At 40.8% G+C, this 23,637-nt stretch overlaps 1 protein-coding gene across 1 annotated transcript in view; it reads right to left on the bottom strand.

The window, feature by feature from the left end:
• Positions 1–7,322: 7,322 nt before the first annotated feature.
• The window catches only part of VPS54 (VPS54 subunit of GARP complex), an 83,146-nt gene continuing 66,831 nt past the window's right edge, over positions 7,323–23,637 (bottom strand). Inside the window, exons 19-23 of the mRNA XM_075863138.1 lie at positions 22,604–22,725; positions 21,903–21,983; positions 18,962–19,069; positions 8,889–8,983; positions 7,323–8,492 (exon numbers count right to left, since the gene is read on the bottom strand). Coding sequence (XP_075719253.1) covers positions 8,387–8,492; positions 8,889–8,983; positions 18,962–19,069; positions 21,903–21,983; positions 22,604–22,725 — 512 coding nt within the window. The 3' untranslated portion in view covers positions 7,323–8,386. The remainder of the gene's footprint in view (positions 8,493–8,888; positions 8,984–18,961; positions 19,070–21,902; positions 21,984–22,603; positions 22,726–23,637) is intronic.

Raw genomic sequence — 23,637 nt, 5'->3', positions numbered from 1 at the left:
GAATTCCATGTCTGTATGTGTCGTTAATCGACACAGAGATGAAAAAAAAAAATGGCAGCCCCCATAGACCAGAAAAAGTTAAAAAATAAAAAAAAGTAAAACACAAATAAATAAAACATTTTTTAATAAAACACTAAAAGCAAATTGATATAAAAAAAAAAATTTGACACCCTTCCTTTAAGTGGAAGTAGGCTCAAGGGCTCAGCGGGTGACGGCTGTGTTATACAGCAGACGCCTCACTACAACGGGCGGAATCAAAGATCACTTTGACCGTGGTATTTATGTGCTAAACGGGCGGAATCAATCGCGACCGTGGCATTTAAATTGTTTATCGGGGGTGCACCCTCTAACACGCCATCGATATTGTGACGATATTGGCAGGTGAACTCTTGTCATGGCAGCCTGGGGGCCTAATGGTCTGCCATCATGTACTCCTTCTGGCAGGGCTTCAAAGGAGGCGGTCAGTCAAGATCACGATATACTTTAATACATTAGTATTGCAGTATATCATGCAAGCAAACCAACGATTGCTGGTTCAAGTCCCCTAGGGGAACTAATTATCTAATTTAAAAAAAAAAGTTAAAAAAAACTTTTTTCTCTAATGTTCCAAAAAAAAACACCTTTGCTTTAGGGAAAAGAGAAATGTTAAAAAAATTAAAACTTAACATAACTGGACTTTTATGGACACGGCAATACCAAACTGTCACAATATAGTGTTGTTTCACCCGCTCGTAAATTGCTGTTTTTTGGTCACCTTAGCTCTCCAAAAAAATGGAATAAAAAGTTATCAAAAAGTCACGTATCCCAAAATGGTATGGATGAAAACCACAGCTGACCCTGCAAAATTTAAGCCCTCACACCGCTACATTGATGGAAAAATAAAAACGTTATGGCTCTCAGAATATGGCAACACAAAACATTTTTATTTTTTAGCAAATCGTTTTACTTTTTTTAAAAGTAGTAAAACCTAAAAAAAAGCAAAATTTGGTATTGCCGTAATATACATGAGACAATAATTGGTACCATGAAGAACTACAACTTGTCCCGCAAAAAACAAGCCCTCATACGGCTATGTTTACTAAGAAATAAAAAAAAGTTACGGCTTTTGGAAGGCAGGGAGGAAAAAATGAAAACAGAAAAACTCAAGTTGGCCTGGTCTTTAAAGGGTTGTTTTTTTTTATTATTTAACGTTACATATGAATAAATAATAATGTTCCCCTAAAAAAAAATTTTTGCCAGTCAAATTTTATTTCAATCTAAAGTTTATTTTTGACTAAATGTGTTTCTATCACTCATCCGCATGTGGCGCTGTAATAAAAGTACAACGCTGCTTGGTGTATGTGCGCGCTCCCAATACAGATGTTATACGGCATTCATAGCAGCATCGCCCTTACGGAACGCCCCCACCGAGGGCTTCAATGATTAAAATCATATATAAAGAAACAAATAGAAGTACGTTTAGGAAGGTCCTTACAGAGACAACACAATGTCCTTGTTCCAAAACGCTCACAAAATTATCTCTATATCAGAATAGAGAGAACATGGTGGGAGCAAGTGCAGAGTGTGGTGTCTGATAAGAGGCGACTCCTATAAGAGGTATGCTGGCAAGACAGTGCGCACGTGTCGGTAATGCGCGCGCACGCTATAGAAGAGAGATGAGAAAAGGGAGAAGTGCGCAGGAACAACAGAATGACCATCACAACTAAACTAATGACATGCGCCATAGAGGAGGGCATATCTTACAAATTTATGAACTACAGAACTTTGAACGTTGAGTATAACCCTTTAAGGGGTTAAGGTGTTAAACGCTGCTGCCTTGCAGAACTGGTTTGGAATCTAAGACCACATAGACATGGAGTTTATATGTTCTGCATGGGTTTCTTCCGGGTAGTCCAGCTCTCACCAACACTTTAAAATCATATTGAAATTGTTCCCATTGTTTGTGTGCACGCCGGACAGGGCAACAAGACTGGACCCCAATAGGACGGGGACCAATGAGAGTTGGACCCTTTCATATATTATGTATTTAGTGCTATCTAGGGATCCACAACCTAAAAAGTCGTCCATAGACCATTTTCTAGACTTTTTGTAGGTCATCCAACTACAGGATACAACAGTCATCATCTACAAGACTGAAATGGAGGATAACAAGGAACAGTAGATTGAATGTACAATGCACCTGCACAGTAAATATAGAAAACATACCGTTAACTAAAAAAAAAAGTGAACGTTTACTTTGTTATATTTAGGCCCAAGATTCTGTAAAGAAGATTTCTTCATAACAGTCAGGGTCAGTTCACACGTTGCGTAAATACTGCGATTTTTGCAACTAAATTCGTTGTGGAAAATCCGCAGCATAATACAGTAGCAGCAAAGTGGCGATAAAACAAATCTCATCCACACGCTGCGTAAATAGTGAGCGGAAGAACCTTTCAGAAATTGACCTGCAGTACAGTATTTTATTCCACAGCATGTCAACTTTATTTGCGTAAACGCTGCTTATTTGTTGTGGGGTTTCCCCATTGAATTCAATGGGGAAGTAAAACCAGCAACAAATAGCAGTTGTTGCGTTTTTTTTGCGGCAGGTTCGCAATGATTTCGCCACAAAAAAATGCAACTCTGAAAAAGAAAACAAATCCCATACTTATCCCAGGAGGCCGTGCTGGACGGAGGAACACAGACTTCTGGGTGTCGTTTCATCCCATGTGACCGCTGCAGCCAATCACAGGCTGTAGCGGCAGTCACATGGGATGAAACATCATCTCAGGAGGCCGGTCTGGATGATGTCAGAGGGCCAGCCTCCTGGGAGGACGCATCATCCCATGTGACTGCCGCTGCAGCCAATCATAGGCTGCAGTGGCCTCCTGGGATGAAACGTCATCCCAGGAGGCCGGGTTGCTAGCAGGCTCGTAAGTGCTTAAGTTTTCTGCAGTGGATATTCCAGGCGATAAACTGCACCAGCGGATACGCTGCGTGCCATTACTCAGCCTCCCAGTGATACAGAAGTCCAAATCCCCTGAAGAGACATAGGTTTAAGGGTATGTTCACACGCAGTGACCAGAAACGTCTGAAAATACGGAGCTGTTTTTTACAGCCATTTTTGGAGCTGTTTTTCAATAGAGTCAATGAAAAACGCCTCCAAAAACGTCCCAAGAAGTGTCCTGCATTTCTTTTGACGAGCCATCATTTTACGCGCCGTATTTTGACAGCGACGCGTAAAATAAAGGCTTGTGGGAACAGAACATCGTAAAACCCATTGCAGGCAATGGGCAGATGTTTGTAGGTGTATTAGGGGCGTTTTTTCAGGCGTAATTCGAGGCGTAAAATGCCTGAATTACGCCTGAACACACTGCGTGTGAACATACCCTAAAAGTGAATATTTTGTCTGCCAGCGGCCACCACTAGAGGGAGATTAGGCATTTACTGCATACTGATTTCTTATGGAGTACAATGTAGAACAGTATACAGTAAGCCCATGAGCTCCCTCTAGTGGTGCATGCTATCTTTTAAATATGTCTATGCAGGGCTTTCTATCAAAAACAAAGCTGTGATCCCTATAGCGATATATTAATTAATAAAATTTTATATTGAATATCTATTTGCACCAATTTAGATTACAAAAATGGTATACAAGGACCAGTTAGCAACAACACATTGTACCTTTAATTAAAATGTATCGTCACCTGTTTCAGATTTTGGCGACAGATCAGCCCTACCTGCATCCTTATAGAAAAAAGTATGTAGTGATTTAAAACATTCAAAGTCCAACAGATTAATGATGATCAAATACAATCGAACATACAGGACATTGGCAAGAAATGAAACAGTTCAAGACCTGTGCGACCCATTGTAATGAGTTTTTCAGCAACTGAGCAAAAGAAGTGACAACAAATGCTGAGCTATATCCATGTGCTGTAGCATACTGCTCATGAGAAGCCATATATATCATTTTATATCGTACTGATAAACATATCTTTCCTCTCTAATGTTATAATAAAGGGTTAAACACAGCGCCAAAGCACAATCTGGTCATAGTGACATGTCAGAGGTTTTGATAGGTGGGGGTCAGAGCGTCGCTAAAACTAATCTGATCTGCTTTCCTTGGAGCAGGGTACGGAAAGTCTGAGCCCCAACATAACTCGCTTCGCTTTCCGTGTGCTTCGTTTTGCACCGATCAAAACTTCTACCATACAACTGATATGTCACAAGTTTTTTAACGTTTAGTTACCCTTTAATGACCAGCTAAATGTTTTCATTTTTGCCTCTGCAGCAGCCATAACTTTATTTTTTCATTGACGTGGCTGTGTGAGGCCTTGTTTTATGTGGGAGAAATTGTATTTTTTGCTGCGCAGTTTGCGGGTACAAATATATACTGTATCATTTCTTTTTGCAGAGTGAATATAGAAAAGCGGTTTTTGGCAAAGTTGTTTTTTTTTTTTCTTTTTATACCGTTCTCGTTTCACACGGAATAAGCTGTTACGTGAATTCTTCAGGTTATTACGCTCGTGCAGATACCTAATATGTGTAGGTTTTTTGTTTTTAGGTAATGTATGGGCAATAAAATACATTTTATACTAAATAATGACTTGTGTGGGCATTTCTTTATTTTTGTTGGTAATTTTTTTAATCCCATAAAGGGATAAATTTAATTTATACTTAAAATGTATTTGTATACTCTTGTATTTGCATACATTCTACTGTGCCACTATGACAGTGTGCCCTAACAGCAGCCATACTGAACGGACAGCCCTGGGGTCCTTTTCTAGGTCCCATGGGCTGACTGTAGAGGGTTCCCCTAGTTTCTGAAGCTGCTGGTGAGTTTACCATGTAGGTCTTGTGGCCGCCTGATGGTGGCAGGGGTACAGGTAAATTGTGTGGCACCAGCCTAAAAATAGGCTGTTCTACAAAATGTGCGGAACCTGAGTTTTTTGGTTTTGCGCAGACCAATATCAATATCCTTCTAATCTCATCAAGAGATGAGAAGTGCCGTTAAGATAACAGGAGAGATGGTTTTAAAAACCCTGTAAAACTTCTTCCTAATATTCAGATTATTACATTTGGTATTCATTTTTTTTTTTAAAACATTACCTTAAAGGCATGTAATTTTGGCAGAATTTAGTATTCAGTTTAATTTCATATGAAATTGCCATAAAATGTAGCATACTGTACATGCAATAACAGAATAATGGGCATGATTGATTTAGTTTAACCCTTTCATGACTGGGGGTGGTTTGGACCTTGATTACACATTTTGGGATGCTGTATGTTAAAGGGATTTTTATTGAAATATTATTATTTTTTCTGGGACACGCTTTATCATTTATATATTTTTTTCAAAATTGGAACCGATATCTTTTTATTTGGTCAGTCTCATATAGGCAAAAATGAGCAGAAAGAAAATTTGAAAAGGGTCCTATTTTTATATTCTGTTCTAAGATCGTTGGTTCCATAAACAATATTTACCCCTAAAATGTATCCCCTAATTGTCCTGTAAAGATTATGCCATATATATGTATACTGTCTAACGTTGACACCGTTATAGCTCTACAAGAGCACAGCCCCCATTTTAGTATCAGATCAGCGCTTTCTCCAGGAGCTTTATATACAAGCAAATTAAACTTCAGTTCTCTGTTACATTACAGGGTTGGACTGTAAAAATGACAGCCCGAACCCATTGATGGCAGCATGTGCAGGAGCGAGCAGTGCCATCAAAGAGCATTTAAAATGCCAGGGACTGCGCCAGATGCCTGTTATTTTAGGTGGAGAATGCAGGAAGGGGTTAATAGCTTATTACTTTCAGCCAAATATCTGTCTGTTCTGCGTAACGGTGTCTTTATCGCCTCAGATCTCACTATGACAGGAGGCGGGAGGAAAGAGGATTTTATACAGAACAGACCCTGGGAAAATGTGTTTCTACAACAAACTTTTCCTGTAATGATTGGTTGTCATGCAGATCACATGATGGGATCCTGAATCACTCAGGTTCCAATGATAACCTCTGGTCCTAGTGACGTTAGTGGCCTCCCGATCCAGCTGTGGGGGATGGAGGTAAATGTATGACACATATCTACAGTGGGTGGTCCTTTAAAACTCTGATATTAAAAGTATGGGATGTAAACGCAATAGCAGTACAGAGGTTTAGAAATAGTCTGGTGTACCAGGCAGGAAGAGGTTTATAAAATGATCAGCTTTCCTGAATTGCATCACGGTTTTATAGCGTGACCTGAAAGAAAAGTAAAAACACTATATTAATATCTTACGAGAACGACTTTTTAAATAGTTTGTACACGTATGCCGACTCCTGGAGTGTTCACTAGAGCAGTAATGAAGACACCATCATAACTGAAGGCTGGGCACTGACTTTTAGTGGTTTTCACACAAAACAAATGTCCACAGGATAGGGGATACATGCGTGATCGCTGGGGGTCTGACCGCTGGGACCCCGAGCGATGAGACCGAAAGTCCCCCAAAGTGCTCCATGAGAAAAAGCAATGGTGCGCTTGCTCAGCCAGCGCTCTATTAATTTCTATGTGACTTATGGGACCGGCAGCTTCATAGAAATGAATGGAGCGCTGGTCGAACATGCGCACCAGCGCCAAGAGCACTTTAGGGGACTTTCGGTCCCCCGTTCTCATCACTAGGGGTCCCAGAGGTTAGACCCCCAGTGATCACACTATTTGCGGGGCAAACCCCTTTAAGAGGTCTCTATGAGGGAATTTAATTTGAAACTTGTTCCCCCGTTCCGGACCCTTATCTATTAGCCAGATCGAAGAGTGGCTACACAGAGCGCCTCTCACTCTGGAGGACCCAGCATATGAATTACATGACACAGATGGCCCATTAATTTAAATGAGAATGGTGTAATACCTCATTTTTCCTGTGGTGGCGCTTCAGGGGAATTTAATACTTGCTGTCGGATTCCCCAACAGATTACAGCTGATCGGTGGTGTCCCAGCAGCAGGGGGACACTTTGTGATCAGCTTATTGCCAAGCGACCCTTCTGTATTAAAGGGGTTGTCAGCTTTGGACAATCCCTTTTAGTTAGGAGTGCTAGTGCAGTATCTTACCTTAACACCAGGTATCCCGATATCCTTATGAAGCTAAAATCATATTGTAGCCAGAGAAAAACGAAGTGTGCCGCTTATAGAAGTAAAACTAAAACTAAAATACTTTTTTACCTGCCAGGTCGACACAATAGTTTTATATATAAAAATATCTGGGATTGTATGTGCAATATTTACCTGTGAACATACTCTGAATATACATACACTTCTGTATGACATCGAGGCGTTCCCATAACAAATACAAAAAAACAAGGATAATTCTTAATTGATTGAAATTTACTTAAAAATGCAATCAGAAAATATCCACAATAACAGCAGATACTGCAAATAAATACTTTCGCCCTCGCCAAGTAAGGGAAGAGCAAAAATACCTTAATTTAAAAAAAAAAAAAAATATTGTACAAAAATACTGATTGAAAATACCAGCAATTTATAGCATTGTCCCCAAGCTCTCCAAAGGTTATCAGCTAATCAAAGCACCATTACTACAGAGATATTCTACTGGAGGACATAGAGGAGATCTGACAACCTGTGGCTCCTCCGCTCATGGGCCCGCATACCCCCTCCCCCGCTCTGGAGAGCCACATATCGCCTGAGCATGATGAAGAGTCCCACACAGAGAAGCCGCCCTGTGCATCACGGATCAATGACTCCATTGTGCTTAGAGGGCATGAAATAGGAGATTTGAAATAGGAAACCCGGTTTCCAGTTCAAGAAGAGATAATAAACCAGGTGAACAAATGACTTTTACCCACTCCCGCAATTGCTTGACAGCCAAGCAACATTAAAGCTTATTCCATCCCATTTCTTCAAGGTTAAAATGCCCGGCTTCTGTTTATACACACGCAACCAAATGTTCTTTTAAATAGAGAAATCAAAAATGACGCTTCTTTCCATTCATAGTATTCTGAATTTGCGCCAGGGAATCTGTACCATTATCATACATTACAAGACAAGTCTTTGAAAAGTCTTCTGCAGATGAGGAATCCTGTTTCTTACAGGAGATCGGACATAAGAGAAGCTGTGTTACAGCCATGCACTTGCTTGGATTTGGTCCCAAAAAACAACCCAAAAAAACCTGAGGCGGATTCCAATAAAAAAGAAAAAAGTTTCCTAGTTATGAGTTCATCAGTTGTTCATTGATAGGAGTAGTTCAGGGTAATCCCCGACAGCCAGGCTGGATCCAGTTACCGGAAACCAACGTCTTCCAGCCCCTGACTCGCACTTTGGATTTTAACAATAAGGTCTTGTGTAGAACACTTCCAGTTGTACACACATAAGTTATTTGGGAGATCAGAGTCTTTTTCTCCTTTGGTTGGACATCACCTTTTCTGCTCCCAAATTTCCCCCATATTTAGGTCTAAGTTCTTAAGACCCTTTAGAGCTTGGATATTTCCAGTGTAAAAGGCAATATCTGCTGCCACCAGTCTGCAAATAGAGAGCAATGCCAGGTCAAGCTGTAGATACGTCACCTGAACATAGAATTCTATTACTATACAGTATATGTATTATTATTACAGCTGCCTTCTATATAAGCGGGAGCGATCAGAAAATATTGTCAAATTCGTCACGATTGCCCTTCAGGACCTGTGAGCAGCATACGGGCCTGCATTCTCTAACATCAGAAGATCACGACAGCCTGTAATCTGCACGCTCCCTCATATTCCCTGCAGCCTTGGAGGTTATCATCAGATATCTCCTTCTTGTAAAGAGCATTCTTCCACACACATACACATAATGTCTGTGTCTATACATGTATCGTTGTTTGTGTGTGTGTATGTATATATATATATGAGAATTGGACATTACAGAGGGGATACTCACCCATGCTGTGGACCTCCATCATTCGTGACATTTACGTGGCACAGCTGATTTTTTAAGTGGCGTCTGCAGCTTGTATTTATTCGGAGGAATAGACTCTGCATAAAGGCAACAAAATAATATCAGTATTCTGCAGCGACAGGCAAAGAACAAGAGGACAAGCAAGAAAATCTTTATCAACTTATTTTCCGGGATAGAAACTGCTCACTTATAAAACTTGGAATAAACATGGTTGTATAATTGATTTTATATATACGTATTCGCTATATGTATTTAACAGCTGCAGAGGGAAACTGGATCTCCTGCTCATATTAACCAAGCAGTGGTTTCCTGGTAGGGCACACAGATCAAGGACTACAGCTGGTTATACACATTTTACTCCTGACTCCGCCATGAACATGCACGTTTGGCTCATGGAACGAACATCGTCCGCTGATCTCGACATTTCTGGCTGACTTATCTTGTGTGGCCAGTTTACCTTCAGACTGAGTTAACAATGTTTGTTACAGATTTCAAAAGAAGCCATGATGCTGCGATGGATCCGTTTTTGCGGACAGACACGGACTATAATGGCTTACTGTATTTTTTAAAGCAAGAAGAGTAATGCAATGCACTATTCTTCCAAACAATAGTGAGAAGAGCCTAATGGTCCCTTTACACAAGACAGCTCGTTGTTCGGAACTCGTTTGCTTTTTTCACAAGGAGCAATGATCTGTTATGTATAGGGATTAGTAATTGTTATGTATTGGCCACGTAAATGAGCAGATCAGCCAATGAACGTGCGTTTGCTCGTTCATCGGCTGATTGTTGCCCTGTTTACATGAACACTCGTTTGCCCGATCATTGGCCTGTGTAAAAGGGCCTTAACAGACATGTAAAGTTATTGAAAATTGCTCCCATCCTAGGAAAATAAGAACAGCTACTTCTTCATAAAGAGATTTCCCTTCCAATTACTGTTTACATACAATGATGGCATCTTAACCCCTTAGTGACCAGGCCATTTTTTACGTTTTTCCATCGTCGCATTCCAAGAGCTATAACTTTTTTATTTTTGCATCGACATAGCTGTATAAGGTCTTGTTTTTTGCGGGACAAGTTGTATTTTTTAATAGCACCATTTTGAGGTACTTATAATTTATTGATTAACTTTTATTAACTTTTTTTGGGGGGGGAAATAGAAAAAACCCTGAAATTTCGCCACTCTTTTTCGCGTCCTAAATCGACGCCGTTTACCGTGTGGTATAAATAACACAATAACTTTATTTAGCGGGTTGTTACGATTGCAACGATACCAAATTTGTATAGTTTTTGTATGTTTTACTACTTTTACACAGTAAAAACGCTTTTTTTTCAAAATTATTTGTTTTTGTGCCTCCATATTTTTTTTTTAAATCAAACCAATTTTATTGATACTAACACAGAAAAGAAATAACATAGTCACATTCACATTTCAATTTTCCAACATCGTATACAATAGTGACAGTATATCAGGAAATCCCCAACTTCCCCCCTTTCCCCCCTCCCTGCACGGCCCCCCACTATATCTCCGCCCTTTGTTTCTAGTACCATTCCTGGTCAGAGCACATTTCTCTTATCAAGTTTTCCCCACCACCCCTTTTTGCTCCAGACTCTATCACCTCCAGTTCCTCAGACGACTCTCGCCCTTATTCTGCTCAGTTCAGGTGTCAGCACCTCAGGACAGGCCATCCATCGGCTCCATTGTTTCTCAAATTTTTTTTCCGTGCCCCTTTTAGAAAATATCTTATGCTCCATCAGGATATTATAGTTCAACATTCCTACAATTTCCCTCATCCCTGGTGGCTCCTCATCCAGCCAGTGTTTAGCAATGCACTTCCTGGTTTGATATAATATCTTGGCAATTGCCAGGTTTGCCATTCTGTCACTCTCCAATTCTCCCACCGCTCCCAACAACATAACTTTAGGGTCTGCCGCCAATTCCCGACCATACACCTGCTTTATCAGATCCAATATTTCCCCCCATAGGGTCCTCAGAGCCTCACATGACCAAAACATATGCAGTATATCCGCCTTCTCTTCCGTGCACCTAGGACATTTAGCATCTGCTCTAATACCCATCTGTTTTAATACCCACGGGGTGCGATACACTCTATGTATCAGAAAGAGTTGGGATCTCCTCTGCGCCAGACTGAGTGATAAGTGACATGTGGACGCTAATATCTCCTCCCACTCCTCCTCAGTCAATGGACCAACATCCTGTTCCCATTTCGCTTTTACCAGCACCATTGGGTTGCCCAGGTGTTTGGACAGCAAGCTCCTGTACGCCATTGAGATCAGGCCTTTGGTCGTGTCAGCCCTTCCCACATACTCCAGGACCCCAAGAGCACAGACCGTCAGGTCCACCACATGCGCCTGCGCCTGTAGGGCATGACGGATCTGCAAATATTGATAGAACATATTGTGCTCTAGTGGAAATAGGTCTTTCAACTGCTGAAATGATCTCAACCCGTTATCATCATACAAGTGTTGTATTCGTCTAACCCCTGCCAACTCCCATTTTTGCATGCACTCTAATTGGTATAATTCCCACAGGACCGGATTATGCCATAGGGGAGTATATTTGGTGCACATTCCCACTCCCAGGATCTGTTTGCATTGCCACCATATTTTATGTATCAGGAGTAACGTTGGTTTAGCACTCGCCAATCTCTTAAAGAGGCTCTGTCACCAGATTTTGCAACCCCTATCTGCTATTGCAGCAGATCGGCTCTGCAATGTAGATTACAGTAACGTTTTTATTTTTAAAAAACGAGCATTTTTGGCCAAGTTATGACCATTTTCGTATTTATGCAAATGAGGTTTGCAAAAGTACAACTGGGCGTGTTGAAAAGTAAAAGTACAACTGGGCGTGTATTATGTGCGTACATCGGGGCGTGTTTACTACTTTTAATAGCTGGGCGTTCTGATGAGAAGTATCATCCACTTCTCTTCACAACGCCCAGCTTCTGGCAGTGCAGATCTGTGACGTCACTCACAGGTCCTGCATCGTGTCGGCACCAGAGGCTACAGTTGATTCTGCAGCAGCATCAGCATTTGCAGGTAAGTAGCTACATCGACTTACCTGCAAACGCCGATGCTGCTGCAGAATCATCTGTAGCCTCTGGTGCCGACACGATGCAGGACCTGTGAGTGACGTCACAGATCTGCACTGCCAGAAGCTGGGCGTTGTGAAGAGAAGTGGATGACACTTCTATACACAACGGCCAGCTAGTAAAAGTAGTAAACACGCCCCGATGTACACACATAATACACGCCCAGTTGTACTTTTACTTTTCAACACGCCCAGTTGTACTTTTGCAAGCCTCATTTGCATAAATACGAAAATGGTCATAACTTGGCCAAAAATGCTCGTTTTTTAAAAATAAAAATGTTACTGTAATCTACATTGCAGCGCCTATCTGCTGCAATAGCAGATAGGGGCTGCAAAATCTGGTGACAGAGCCTCTTTAAAGGTATGCGCTTCCAGACTCTTTTAGTGGGTTGTGTCCTCCCCCCATATATGACAATAAACGTGCACTGGAACCCCAAGTCTCTGTGCCCTCCCATCCCTTAAATTGTTGGCTCTGGGCAGCCAGGTAATATATCCAGGCATTTGGCAGCGCGACCCCCCCTTCGTCTTTGGGCAATTGCAATTTCTCCAATTTAATCCTTGGAACCCCTTTTTTCCAGACCAGATCCCGAAAGAGATTGTGCAATCGTCTGAACCAGTGCTTAGGTATCCATACTGGGGAGTTATGAAGAATGTATAAAACTTGAGGCATAAGGATCATCTTGATTAGGTTAGTCCTCCCCAGAGCAGAGAGCAGGAGCCTGTTCCAGGCATCTACCTTATGTTTCACCTTGAGCAGCAGTGGTGAGACATTCAAAGACATGTAGTCTTGGACCCTAGCCGTCACCTTAACCCCTAGATACGTAAATTCAGAGACTATCGGAATCCGGAGTCCCACTCCAGTATCTACAATATTCACTGTGTCAAGTGGCATCAGAGCAGACCTGGTCCAGTTAATCTTTAATCCCGAGAACTCCCCAAACCTTGTGATCGTATCCATTACTACCTGCAGTGTATTCTCAGTGTCCGTCATATATATTAAAATATCGTCTGCATATAATGAAATTTTTTCCTCCATTTCCCCATATTGCAAGCCTCTTATACGCTCCTCCTGTCTTATGAGGCACGCCAGTGGTTTGTGCCTCCATATTTGAAGAGCCGTAACGTTTTTATTGTTCCGCCAATGCACTTGTATGAGGGCTTTTTTTTTTTTTGGGAAGACTTGTACTTTTTATTCGTACCAGTTTGGAGTAGCTGCGACTTTTTGATCACTTTTTATCACATTTCAGTATTCACAGAAAACAGCAATTTTTCCATAGTTTATTTAATTTTTTACGGCGTTCACCGTGCGGGTGAAATAATGTAATAGATTTATAGTCGGGGTCATTACGGACGCGGCGATACGAAATATGCGTAACTTTTTTACTTTATTTTGTTTTTTTAATAGTAAAGCATTTTGTAAGGGAAAAAAGTGGGTTTTTCATTTTTTTTAATTAACTTTATTCAATTTTTTTTAAACTTTTTTACTAGTCCCACTAGGGGACTTTAACATGCGATCCTCCGATCGCTATTATAATACACTGCAATACTTTGGTATTGCAGTGTATTATTGCCTGTCCGTTTAAGACAGACAGGCATCTGCTAGGTCATGCCTCCGGCATGATCTAGCAGGCATTCACTACAGGCAGACCTGGCGGCCTTTATTAGGCCCCCGGCTGCCATCGGAGACACAGACACTCAGTGATTTTATCGCCGGGTGTCGGTGGGATGAGAGGGAGCTCCCTCCCTCTCTCCAAAACCACTCAGATGCGGTGCACGCTATTGAGCACCGCATTTGAAGGGTTAAACGGGTGAGATCGATACGAATATCGATCTCACCCGGTCAAGCAGGGACGCCCCCAGCCCTCCACTACCTCTGGCAGCTGAGAGCAGGGAGATTTGACGGCTCCCTGTTCTGCTTATTTATCCTGATGCAGTGCCGTAAAAAGGCTTATGCATCAGAATAAAGCCCGTTAGTGAAAAGGCGTATTGGCGGTCACTAACGGGTTAAGGCCCTTTTACACAAGCCAATTATTGGGCAAACGAGTGTTCATGTAAACAGGGCAACGATCAGCCGACGAACGAGCAACATTCATTGGCTGGTTGCATCAGAAAATATTATCGTCGGCGGGACATCTCACGGTGTGAACTGGGAGATGTGCTGCTGACATGATAGAAATATATGAAGACGAGCGATCATAGTAACGAGCGCTCGTCCCCATACATAGCTCCTTGTGAAAGGAGCAAACGAGCGCCAATCAACGAGCTGTCTTGTTGATCGGCGCTCGTTGTTACGGCCAAAACGGGCCGGTCTAAAAGGACCCCTAGGTCCCATTTCACACCATGTTTGTACCTGTTACTCTTGCTCTGCTGTAACTACCACAAAAACAGTAACGAAGTGCAGAGATTGTGAATAGACATCCCGTGGAATGTCTATTCACTGTCTAAACACTTCAGTATTGTTAATGTGTCAGTATAAGACAGCACATAGTGATCTAAAAGGATCCCTATGCTGACTAAATGAATGGAGAGAAGTGCATGAGGCTGATTGGTCAGAGTCATACACTCCTCTGTACAACTCCCACTTGGTCTAAAGTAAAAACACGCCCAGTTGGGCATTAAGCAACTCATTAGCATAAATCTAAAATCGCTAATAAAGTGGTGAAAACAGATCGTTTTATTAAATAAAAAGCATTACTGTCACCTACATTATAGCGCCGATCTCCTTATGTAGGAGATCTGGCACTTATAATGTGGTGACAGAGCCTCTTTAAGGCTATTCTATTTAGTAATTAGAAGTTTTGATATTTACTTCTTTAGTTCAGAATTTGCGACTTCTTTTATATATGCCTACCTAACAGGTTTTTCACTTCTTTTCTCCGATATTTTCTAGAGATGCATTGATTTGCCTGCTGTTATTTCTACGTGTAATTTGTGACTATTGTATTTCTGGAATCTGTAATTACTTTCTGATTTAAAATTCAATAAAAAAAAATATTTGACGCAAACAAAGTTTTACTTTAAAGCACGGTGCTGTTTTAGAGAAATCATAGTTTTAACACTGGGTTTCAGCTAGTGTTAAGTGCTGGGCTCAAGGAGAAGTATTCGCTGGGGGGCTCCCCTCTGGCCTCCCACAACTTTTTATTTTTCCATTGAGATTTTTGCAGGATGAGTTGTATTTTTTAATGGCACCATTTAATATACCATAATAGAATATAATGAAATTATAAAATGTTTTTTGTTGTGGGGTGGAATGAAAAAAAACAGCAATTCCGCCATAGTTCATTTGGTTTTGATTTTGTGTAGTTCACCGTGCGATAAATATGACATGTCCAGTTTATACTATGGGTCATTAGGATTACGGCGATACCAAATTTAGTAACATATATAGTTGTTTCTATGTTTTACTACTTTTACGGGAAAAAAAATTGCTATTAAAAAAAATAAAATCTCTGTTGCCATATTCGGAGACCCATAGCTTTTTTTATTTTTACGTCAACGGAGCCGTGTGAGGGCTTACTTTTTGTGGGGTGAGCTGTAGCCAATTGTTTTTGGGAGCCAAGGTGACCAACAGCAATTCACACACAAATAACGTGACATTTTAATAGTTTGAATAATTACGGATGGAGCGATACCAATTATGTTTACCATTTTATTATTTGATGTATAAAATGGGAACAGGTTTTTTTATCTCTCTATATATCTTTATATCTATATCTATACACACATACATTTATTCATTTTTGAAAAGGTCATTAAACTTTTTTTTTACATCTTTTTTTAGTCCCACTAGAGAATTTAAATATTAGGCGTCATAGAAGGGCCAAGATGGCAGACCTGGGGGCCATCACTAGACGCCTGTTGCCATGACAACCCATCCCCCCCCCCCCCCCATCTAATGGCTTAGATGCTGTGGTCTCTATTAACTGCTGCATCTAAGTGGTTAAACGGCCATTATCTCCAATGCCAGCCATAACAGGGTGTAAATTGTAATATATAGCGGATCCCTGCTCCAAACATACACCAGCCAATGTCACCAAGGGGTTAATAACCGCAGCAGTAACAATTCTATGTGTAGTAGGTAATCTATAAATCTCTTTTCTCTACAATTGTGAGATCCTTCCTTTGCTCATTTTTATCATCAACATGCCAAACACAAATCTAAAGTAACTTGATCATAAATTCACATAATAAAGCACTGGGCCCAGGTACTGTCTGTTTTTGACAATCTGCTGATCTATTATTACATTTCAAGGTTCACTGAGAAATTAATATTTAATGTGCATCTGTCACAGTTATCAATGTTATGTAACCCTGTATTTTCATAGGAATATTCCATTATAATAATAATAATGTTTCTCTTTCAGTTCCTATTGGTCTGTTTTTCCAGGAAATATTACTTGGGAATGAAGGAATCTAAGGGATTTGCCGCTTTCTGAAGGAGTCGAAGGATGGATTCTCACATCGCGGTTTAAATGTGTTTTAATCGGTGATTCGCGGAATAACTGCGCAGTTTTTTTTTTCAATCGTGGCAAAATGATGCAGTTTTACCGCGGTACACGGAAAAAACGCATTTAAATGAAGACGTGGGGACCCGGCCTATAGGATGGAGATTCAATGGTGGCTTTGACTAAACACATTCATTGTTGCTCACATGAGAGAGCAATCAGACTGTAAGCATGTAGTGGGCTGGATATAAATTCATGATGTAAACGATATGAAGACGTTAACCAGCACATACAGCAGAATATATTTATTATACCATTCTAAAATGATTTGCACATTCACAGAAAAAGAGCATTTTGGGGACAGATCCTGTTTAACCCCTTAATGACCGGGCCATTTTGCACGTTAATGACCAAGGATTATTTTTTGTTTTTTCACGGTCGCATTCCAAGAGTCGTAACTGTTTTTGTATTCCGTCGACATCGCCGTATAATGGCTTGTTTTTTGCGGGACGAGTTGTATTTTGTAATTGTACCATTTTTAGATGCTTATAATATATCGATTAACCTTTATTAACTTTATTTTAGGAGAGAATTGAAAATAAGCAGCTATTCCAGCATTGATTTTCACGTTACAAATTTACGCCGTTTACTATGCAGCGTAAATAACATGTTCACTTTATTCTATGGGTTGGAACGATTACGGGGATACCAAATATGTAAAGGTTTTATATGTGTTCCTACGTTTGCACGATAAAAAGCCTTTTAGAAAAAAATTACTTGTTTTTGCATCGCCGCATTCCAAGAGCCGTAACGTTTTTATTTTTCTGTCAATGTGGCCGTATGTGGGCTTGATTTTTGCGGGCCAATGTGTAGTTTTCATTAGTACTATTTTGGAGTACATAGGACTTATAGATTCATTTTTATTTAATTTTTTATGGGGGGAATGGGAGAAAAGAGAGAATTTTGCCGTTGTTTTTTGCGTTTTTTTTGGACGCCGTTCATCCGGCGGTTTAATTGTGTTCATTTTATTGTTCAAGTCGTTACGATCGCGGGGATACCATATATGTGTATGTGTGATTTGTTTTGACACTTTTATTTGATTTTCACTGTAATGATTTCTTTATTTTTTCCACCAACTTTATTTAACTGATTGACATTTTTTTTTTTAGTCCCACCAGGGGACTTCACTATGCGATGTGCCGATCGCATATATAATGCTTTGGTAAACTTAGTATACCGAAGCATTATTGCCTGTCAGTGTAAAACTGACAGGCAACCTATTAGGTCATGCCTCCGACATCGCCTAACAGGCAGATGCTGAAGGCAGACCTGGGGGTCTTTGTTAGAACCCTCGCTGTCATGGAAACCCGACGGCGACCCGCGATTTGTTTGCGGGGGCGCCGATGGGGTGACAGAGGGAGCTCCCTCCCTCTGTCAAACACATTAGATGCCGCTGTCACTATTGACAGCGGCATTTAATGGGTTAAACTGCCAGAATCGGAGCGCGCTTCGACTCCGGCAGTTGCAGCAGGAGCCAGGCTGAGTATAACAGCCGTGCTCCTGCCCCTGATCGCGTGGGTACAGTGTCAGTACCCGCGCGATCACAGGACGGATATATCCATCCTCCTGTGCGAACTAGCAGCTGCTGAGGACGGATATATCCGTCCTTCGGCGTTAAGAGGTTAAGAAAAGTTAAATAAGAGGAAGTTTTGCAGCTCTGATGTAAACAGCGGATACAGGTCTATCATTTATTGTAACAGACCCAACTGGCACAATCACATGATAAATATGTTGCAATATCATGACTACGTAACCCAATTGTGGCTGTTCATGACTGGAACGACAGAATGATTAAATTGTACCACGGTGATGCAGGGTTTCCTATATTCTTATGCAATTGCGCTTTTTTTTTTTACAGCAAAAGATCCAGATTTTCATTTAATGCGGTTTGAACAAATTGCTAGTGAGGAGGGAGAATTATTCAGAAGGGAGCAGAAAGCTCCCAACTACACCAGTATTATATGCAGAGTGCATGCAGGTGGTGAGAAGAGGAGGAAGTCTGTGTGGTGAAGCTTCAGTCAATAGCTGTACAGCACTAAGTATATGTCAGCGGGAGTGAGGGTGTCATTTTGGCAACTTCTCCTGTACAGCGGAGTAACATGCAGCAGATTTTTTTTTTGTTACCTGCGGAAACTTGCAATTAGGGGGCTATTGTGAAAGCATTAACAGCCTTGGTATGTTGCATGACCATTTTACTAATTATGGAGTTTCACTTTAAGTTTGGCTTCTATAAGCCAAATCTTCTACTTAATGAAATACAATCTATTTAAGTTTCTTTTCTCGGTCTGAAAGAAGCAAAGAAATTTCCTTCTCCTTTGTCATGTCAAGGACACGGCTACATTTCAGGTAACATCACCCTTCTAGTTCCAGTATTAGAATACTTTTTAGTATTTAGTCATTTTTTTAATTATGGACTGGGAAAAACTGAAAGAAACACCTACTTGCGTTTGTTCCTCGGGTAGAAGATCATAAATAGCTTCATGCATTTTAGTCATTTGCTTGCAGATATTTCTAAAGCACATTGAGGGAACAGGGGCTTTTACCTCATACTGTAAGAGAGAACATATGTTATTAGGAATAGCATCACATACTACAAAACAAATGATCGCTCTAGTGACCTTATATAAGAGCCATGTGACAACAGTAATACATTAGCATGTCCATCAATAACTTCGTAATCCAGTAAAAGTTGTCCTAATGAAGTAAACCACAGACCTAGCAAGTTTTTATATTAATACAGGTTCACAGAGGTTTTTGTCAGGCAGAAAAAAAAATCGACCTCAAAATTCAGTTGTTTTTTTTCACGCTTTTTCTTCAATGAATCCAATGCAAAAATCGTGGGAAAAATTTCAATGGAAGTTCCGAGGCGGAAACAGCTTCAAGAAAGGGCATGCTGCTTTTTTTCCCCATAAGCGGTCAAAAGCCGAGCTGGGTGAAAACTGCCTCTGCCTCCCATTAAAATCAATGGGGGGACATTTGGGGACGAATAATCGTATTAAAAGGGGACATGTCATATTGAAAATGCAGTATAATCTGCAGGTGTCCTGTTATAAAGCAGGATGAGTTTGTGAGAAAAGATTCAGTATAACTTATAATTTATGTAAACCTCTGCACACTCTGGGTATAGGAGTCTAGTGGGCGGTCCTACTTAATGATTGACAGCTATTTTTGTATGCACACTTATATAGGGAAGGTTGTCAATCACTGAGTAGGACCGCCCACTGGACTCCTAAGCTAAAAATGAGAAGAGATTTAAATAAATAAATTACAAGTTACACTGAATCTTTTCTAATAAAAATACAGCATTTATCAGTCTGTTCAGCTCATCTTGCAATATGCTGTTCATAGATTGGACTGCATTTTCAATGTGACAAGTTCCCTTTAACGACCATCCGTCCACATAAATTCTGATCATTGCTTCGTTTAAATGGAGCAAACGAGCACCGATCGACATGCTGCCCGTGTAAGGCAATGTACACACAGCATTTTTTCAGGCGCATTTTGGAGTGTAAAACGCTCGTATTATGCTCCGAAATACACTTGAAATACGCATGGGAAAAAGTGGCCCATTCATTTAATGGGAAATACACTGTGTAGTTCATATGAGGTGTCATTTTACACTTCTGAATAAAAAAAAAGCCTCTTAAAAATATGCTTTGTAAAAAAAGAAAAGTGACATGTCCCTTCTTAAAGCATTTTACAAGCTGATTTTTCGCATTTCCCACTGACACTTAAAATAAACACTTCTAAAATACGCTTTAAAAACGCTTGCAAAAATAAAAAACGCTTTTTAAAATCAGCTTAAAAAAAGCCTAGATTCTGAAGTATATATATATTTTTTTAAATCAGCCTTGTATTTTTCAGCCTGAACATTTGACGTGCGAACATGTCCTCAAACCACCATAAATCTCCTGGACTTATCTTAGAGGAGTGTTTGGTATTAAATGAGCAAATCAATAATGGCCATTCCTCCAGGACTCGATCTGGAATTGCTTGTTTGGTCATATCCCTTACTAAGGCCTCATGCACACGACCGTATTTTTTCCCTCCCGTAAATACTGGCGTAAATACGGGTCCTTGGTCACACGTATTCAACCCGTTTTGCACCAGTATTTACGGACCCGTGCCCGTAAATATGGTTCCGGTGTCACCCGTATTCCACCCGTATTTACTGGCACATTTTCGATGCAAAATTGCACTGCACTAATCGGCAGCCCCTTCTCTCTATCAGTGCAGGATAGAGAGATGGGGCAGCCCTTTCTGAGGTAAAAGTAAAAGAAATTCATACTTACCCGGCCATTGCCTTGGTGACGCGTCCCTCTCTTGACATCCAGCCCGACATCCCTGGATGACGCGGGAGTCCATGTGACCGCTGCAGCCTGTGATTGGCCTATGATTGGCTGCAGCGGTCACATGGGCTGAAACGTCATCCAGGGATGTCGGGCCGGATGTCGAGAGGGACGCGTCACCAAGGCAACGGCCGGGAGGCCGGACTCTAGGAAGAAGCAGGAAGTTCTCGGTAAGTATGAACGTCTTTTTTTTTTTTTTTTTTACAGGTTGCTATATATTGTGATCAGAATTCACTGTCCAGGGTGCTGAAAGAGTTACTGCCGATCAGTTAACTCTTTCAGCACCCTGGACAGTGACTATTTACTGACGTCGCCTAGCAACGCTGCCGTAATGACGGGTGCACACACGTAGTCACCCGTCATTACGGGAGCTCCATAGACTTCTATGGGCTGCCCGTGCCGTTATTACGGCCTGAAATAGGACATGTTCTATCTTTTTCAACGGCACGGGCACCTTCCCGTAAGCAAACGGGAAGGTACCCGTGGCCAATAGAAGTCTATGAGCCCGTAATAATGGGAGTTTTTACGGTCGTGTGCATGAGGCCTTAGACTAATGAATGGAGGCTTGCTGGTAAAGATAATTATGTCAAAGATAGGCCCTGTTCACATCTTCGTTGGAGCATGTTGCGCTATTGTTTCCGGTAAATCCACGGACACCCCGACGGACCCCATTAAAGTCACTGGGTTCTGTCAGGCGCCGGTTGACAGAGCAGTACAATGGACTGCTAAACGCAGATGTGAACAGAACCTTACAAAACAAACTTGCCAGAACCAAACAGGTCTAGTCTCTTCTGAAAATGTCCAAATCACCATAATATGGCGTCAGAGCTTTCCAATAATGGAAAATTCTGGATTAAGTTTCACACCTACTTTAAGTCTAAACTCCAGTAAAAATATGGGTTTCCCATGGTAAATCATTATAAATCAACACAATCTGCAAATGCAGATCTAAGTAGGCAATTCACAAACAACGTCAGACTGCCGAGAAACAATGTCTATCAGACAGATGTGTCTTTTTATCATCTTCATGTACCTTAGACAGAAGTTTCTCAAATAAAGAATCCATTATAGACACCAGTTTGGCAGAAATTTCCGCTATGTGGTCATTGTAGTCCTGTTAAAAGAAAAAAGAAAGTTATATATCTGTACATGTTGCAGGTTAGTAAGATGCTTCGGCAAGTATTCCGTTTTTCACCTATTGTTACAAAAAAAAAAAATCAAAAAAAAAATCACGATCCGTCTTTAGACAGTAGATTTATATTTCGTATGGTATAGCCAGAAATTGTGTGTATAACCCGTGTGCTCTGTGTATTTTTCTTGTGTGGGCTGGCTCTTCCTAGTGTGATGCTAAAGCACTGAGCCAATCAGATGTCTCCCCTCTTGAGCTCCCCCCCGTCCCCTCACAACAAACAGTCTATAGGACAAAGAGAGAAACTGCAGCTGCATCTCCCTCTTCCCGGTTTACGATTTACCGTAATAATCTAGAATGATTTTTTGAGGACTAGGGAGATCCCTAAACATTTACAGAGAACCTGCGAGCAAGGAAATAGGGAAATACTGGCGGCTAGAAAGTGAGGAATATGCGATTTTTCTCTAATAAAATATACTACAAAGTTTCATATATTCACATGTACTAATACTGATTTATGCAAAACAGAATCCTAGACACACTTAAAGACTGGTAAACTGGAATATAGTGGGGAAAATAGCTATGGGGTGCCAGGGAACGATTACCTTAGTGATGTGGTCAAATTGCCGAAGCATGCTGTACTGCTTAGGCAGCATTCGTGCCTCAAAATGTGCCCTTATGACGGGAACGTAGTGTACAATGAGCTGCAGGCACCGGGAGGATAATGCTGGAAAACAAACATTATTAGCATTATAACATTGTAGTTATCAGTGTAGGTGAAACACATGATCATTATATCTCCAATATATTCCTAAGTAGTCAAAGGACTAAATAGACAAGGTTTGTCAGAAAGAACGGGGTAAATTCGTGCTCCCTCTGTAGTAATTGGTAAATGTGTAAAATACTTGTTTGAATATGGATCCAGTCTGGACACCATGTTAGTTCAGGAAGGAGCACTTGGCTCATGGCTTTTAGGATTTGTTGCCTACTTGGATCAACAGGGGCTAGTGTGGGCCTTCCGGTCCTACAGGATACTACCCATGTTGACAAAAGCAAAATAGATTGACATTGCGTAATCATGGGGGGGCGGGCAACGTGAGACAGTCCTTGCATGAAATTGTATTACACACATTGCCAAAGGCCGCATGTGTAATTTATGTGCGATAATAACGCAACTTATCAATTATACAAGCCAGACTGAGTTAAATAATAAAGTTGATAAAATGTCTAAAGTGGAGTTAAATAAAGTTGATAAAATAATCCAATAGACTGTTGTTGCATGCAATTTAATTATTTCCTATGGGATTTATGTAGATGCGTATTGGTGATTGTTCCGTCACAATTGCATCTACATATATTAATGCGTCTTAATAATGACTTCTGGTACTTCAGCAGCTGCAATATTGCTAGTCATTGTGTAGCACAGCCATAGGCCACATTTACATAGTGCAGATATGAGCTGTATTTTGCATCCATGTTTTAGGCTAACAAATCACAGAGAAAAGAACTATATTTATTTAAAATCACTGAAAAAGGCCACTTATACAAGGGCAGGTACAAACACCAATTCCCAACAGGATGCAGACAGACTGCAATGCTACATAGAGGGCGATCGCTCAGGTGTAAAATACTGATGAAC

This window comes from Rhinoderma darwinii, chromosome 4 (assembly GCF_050947455.1).
Source record: "Rhinoderma darwinii isolate aRhiDar2 chromosome 4, aRhiDar2.hap1, whole genome shotgun sequence".
Lineage (NCBI taxonomy): Eukaryota > Metazoa > Chordata > Amphibia > Anura > Rhinodermatidae > Rhinoderma > Rhinoderma darwinii.
Note: the sequence above shows the minus strand (reverse complement) of the source record. Positions and strands in the feature narration are given on the sequence as shown.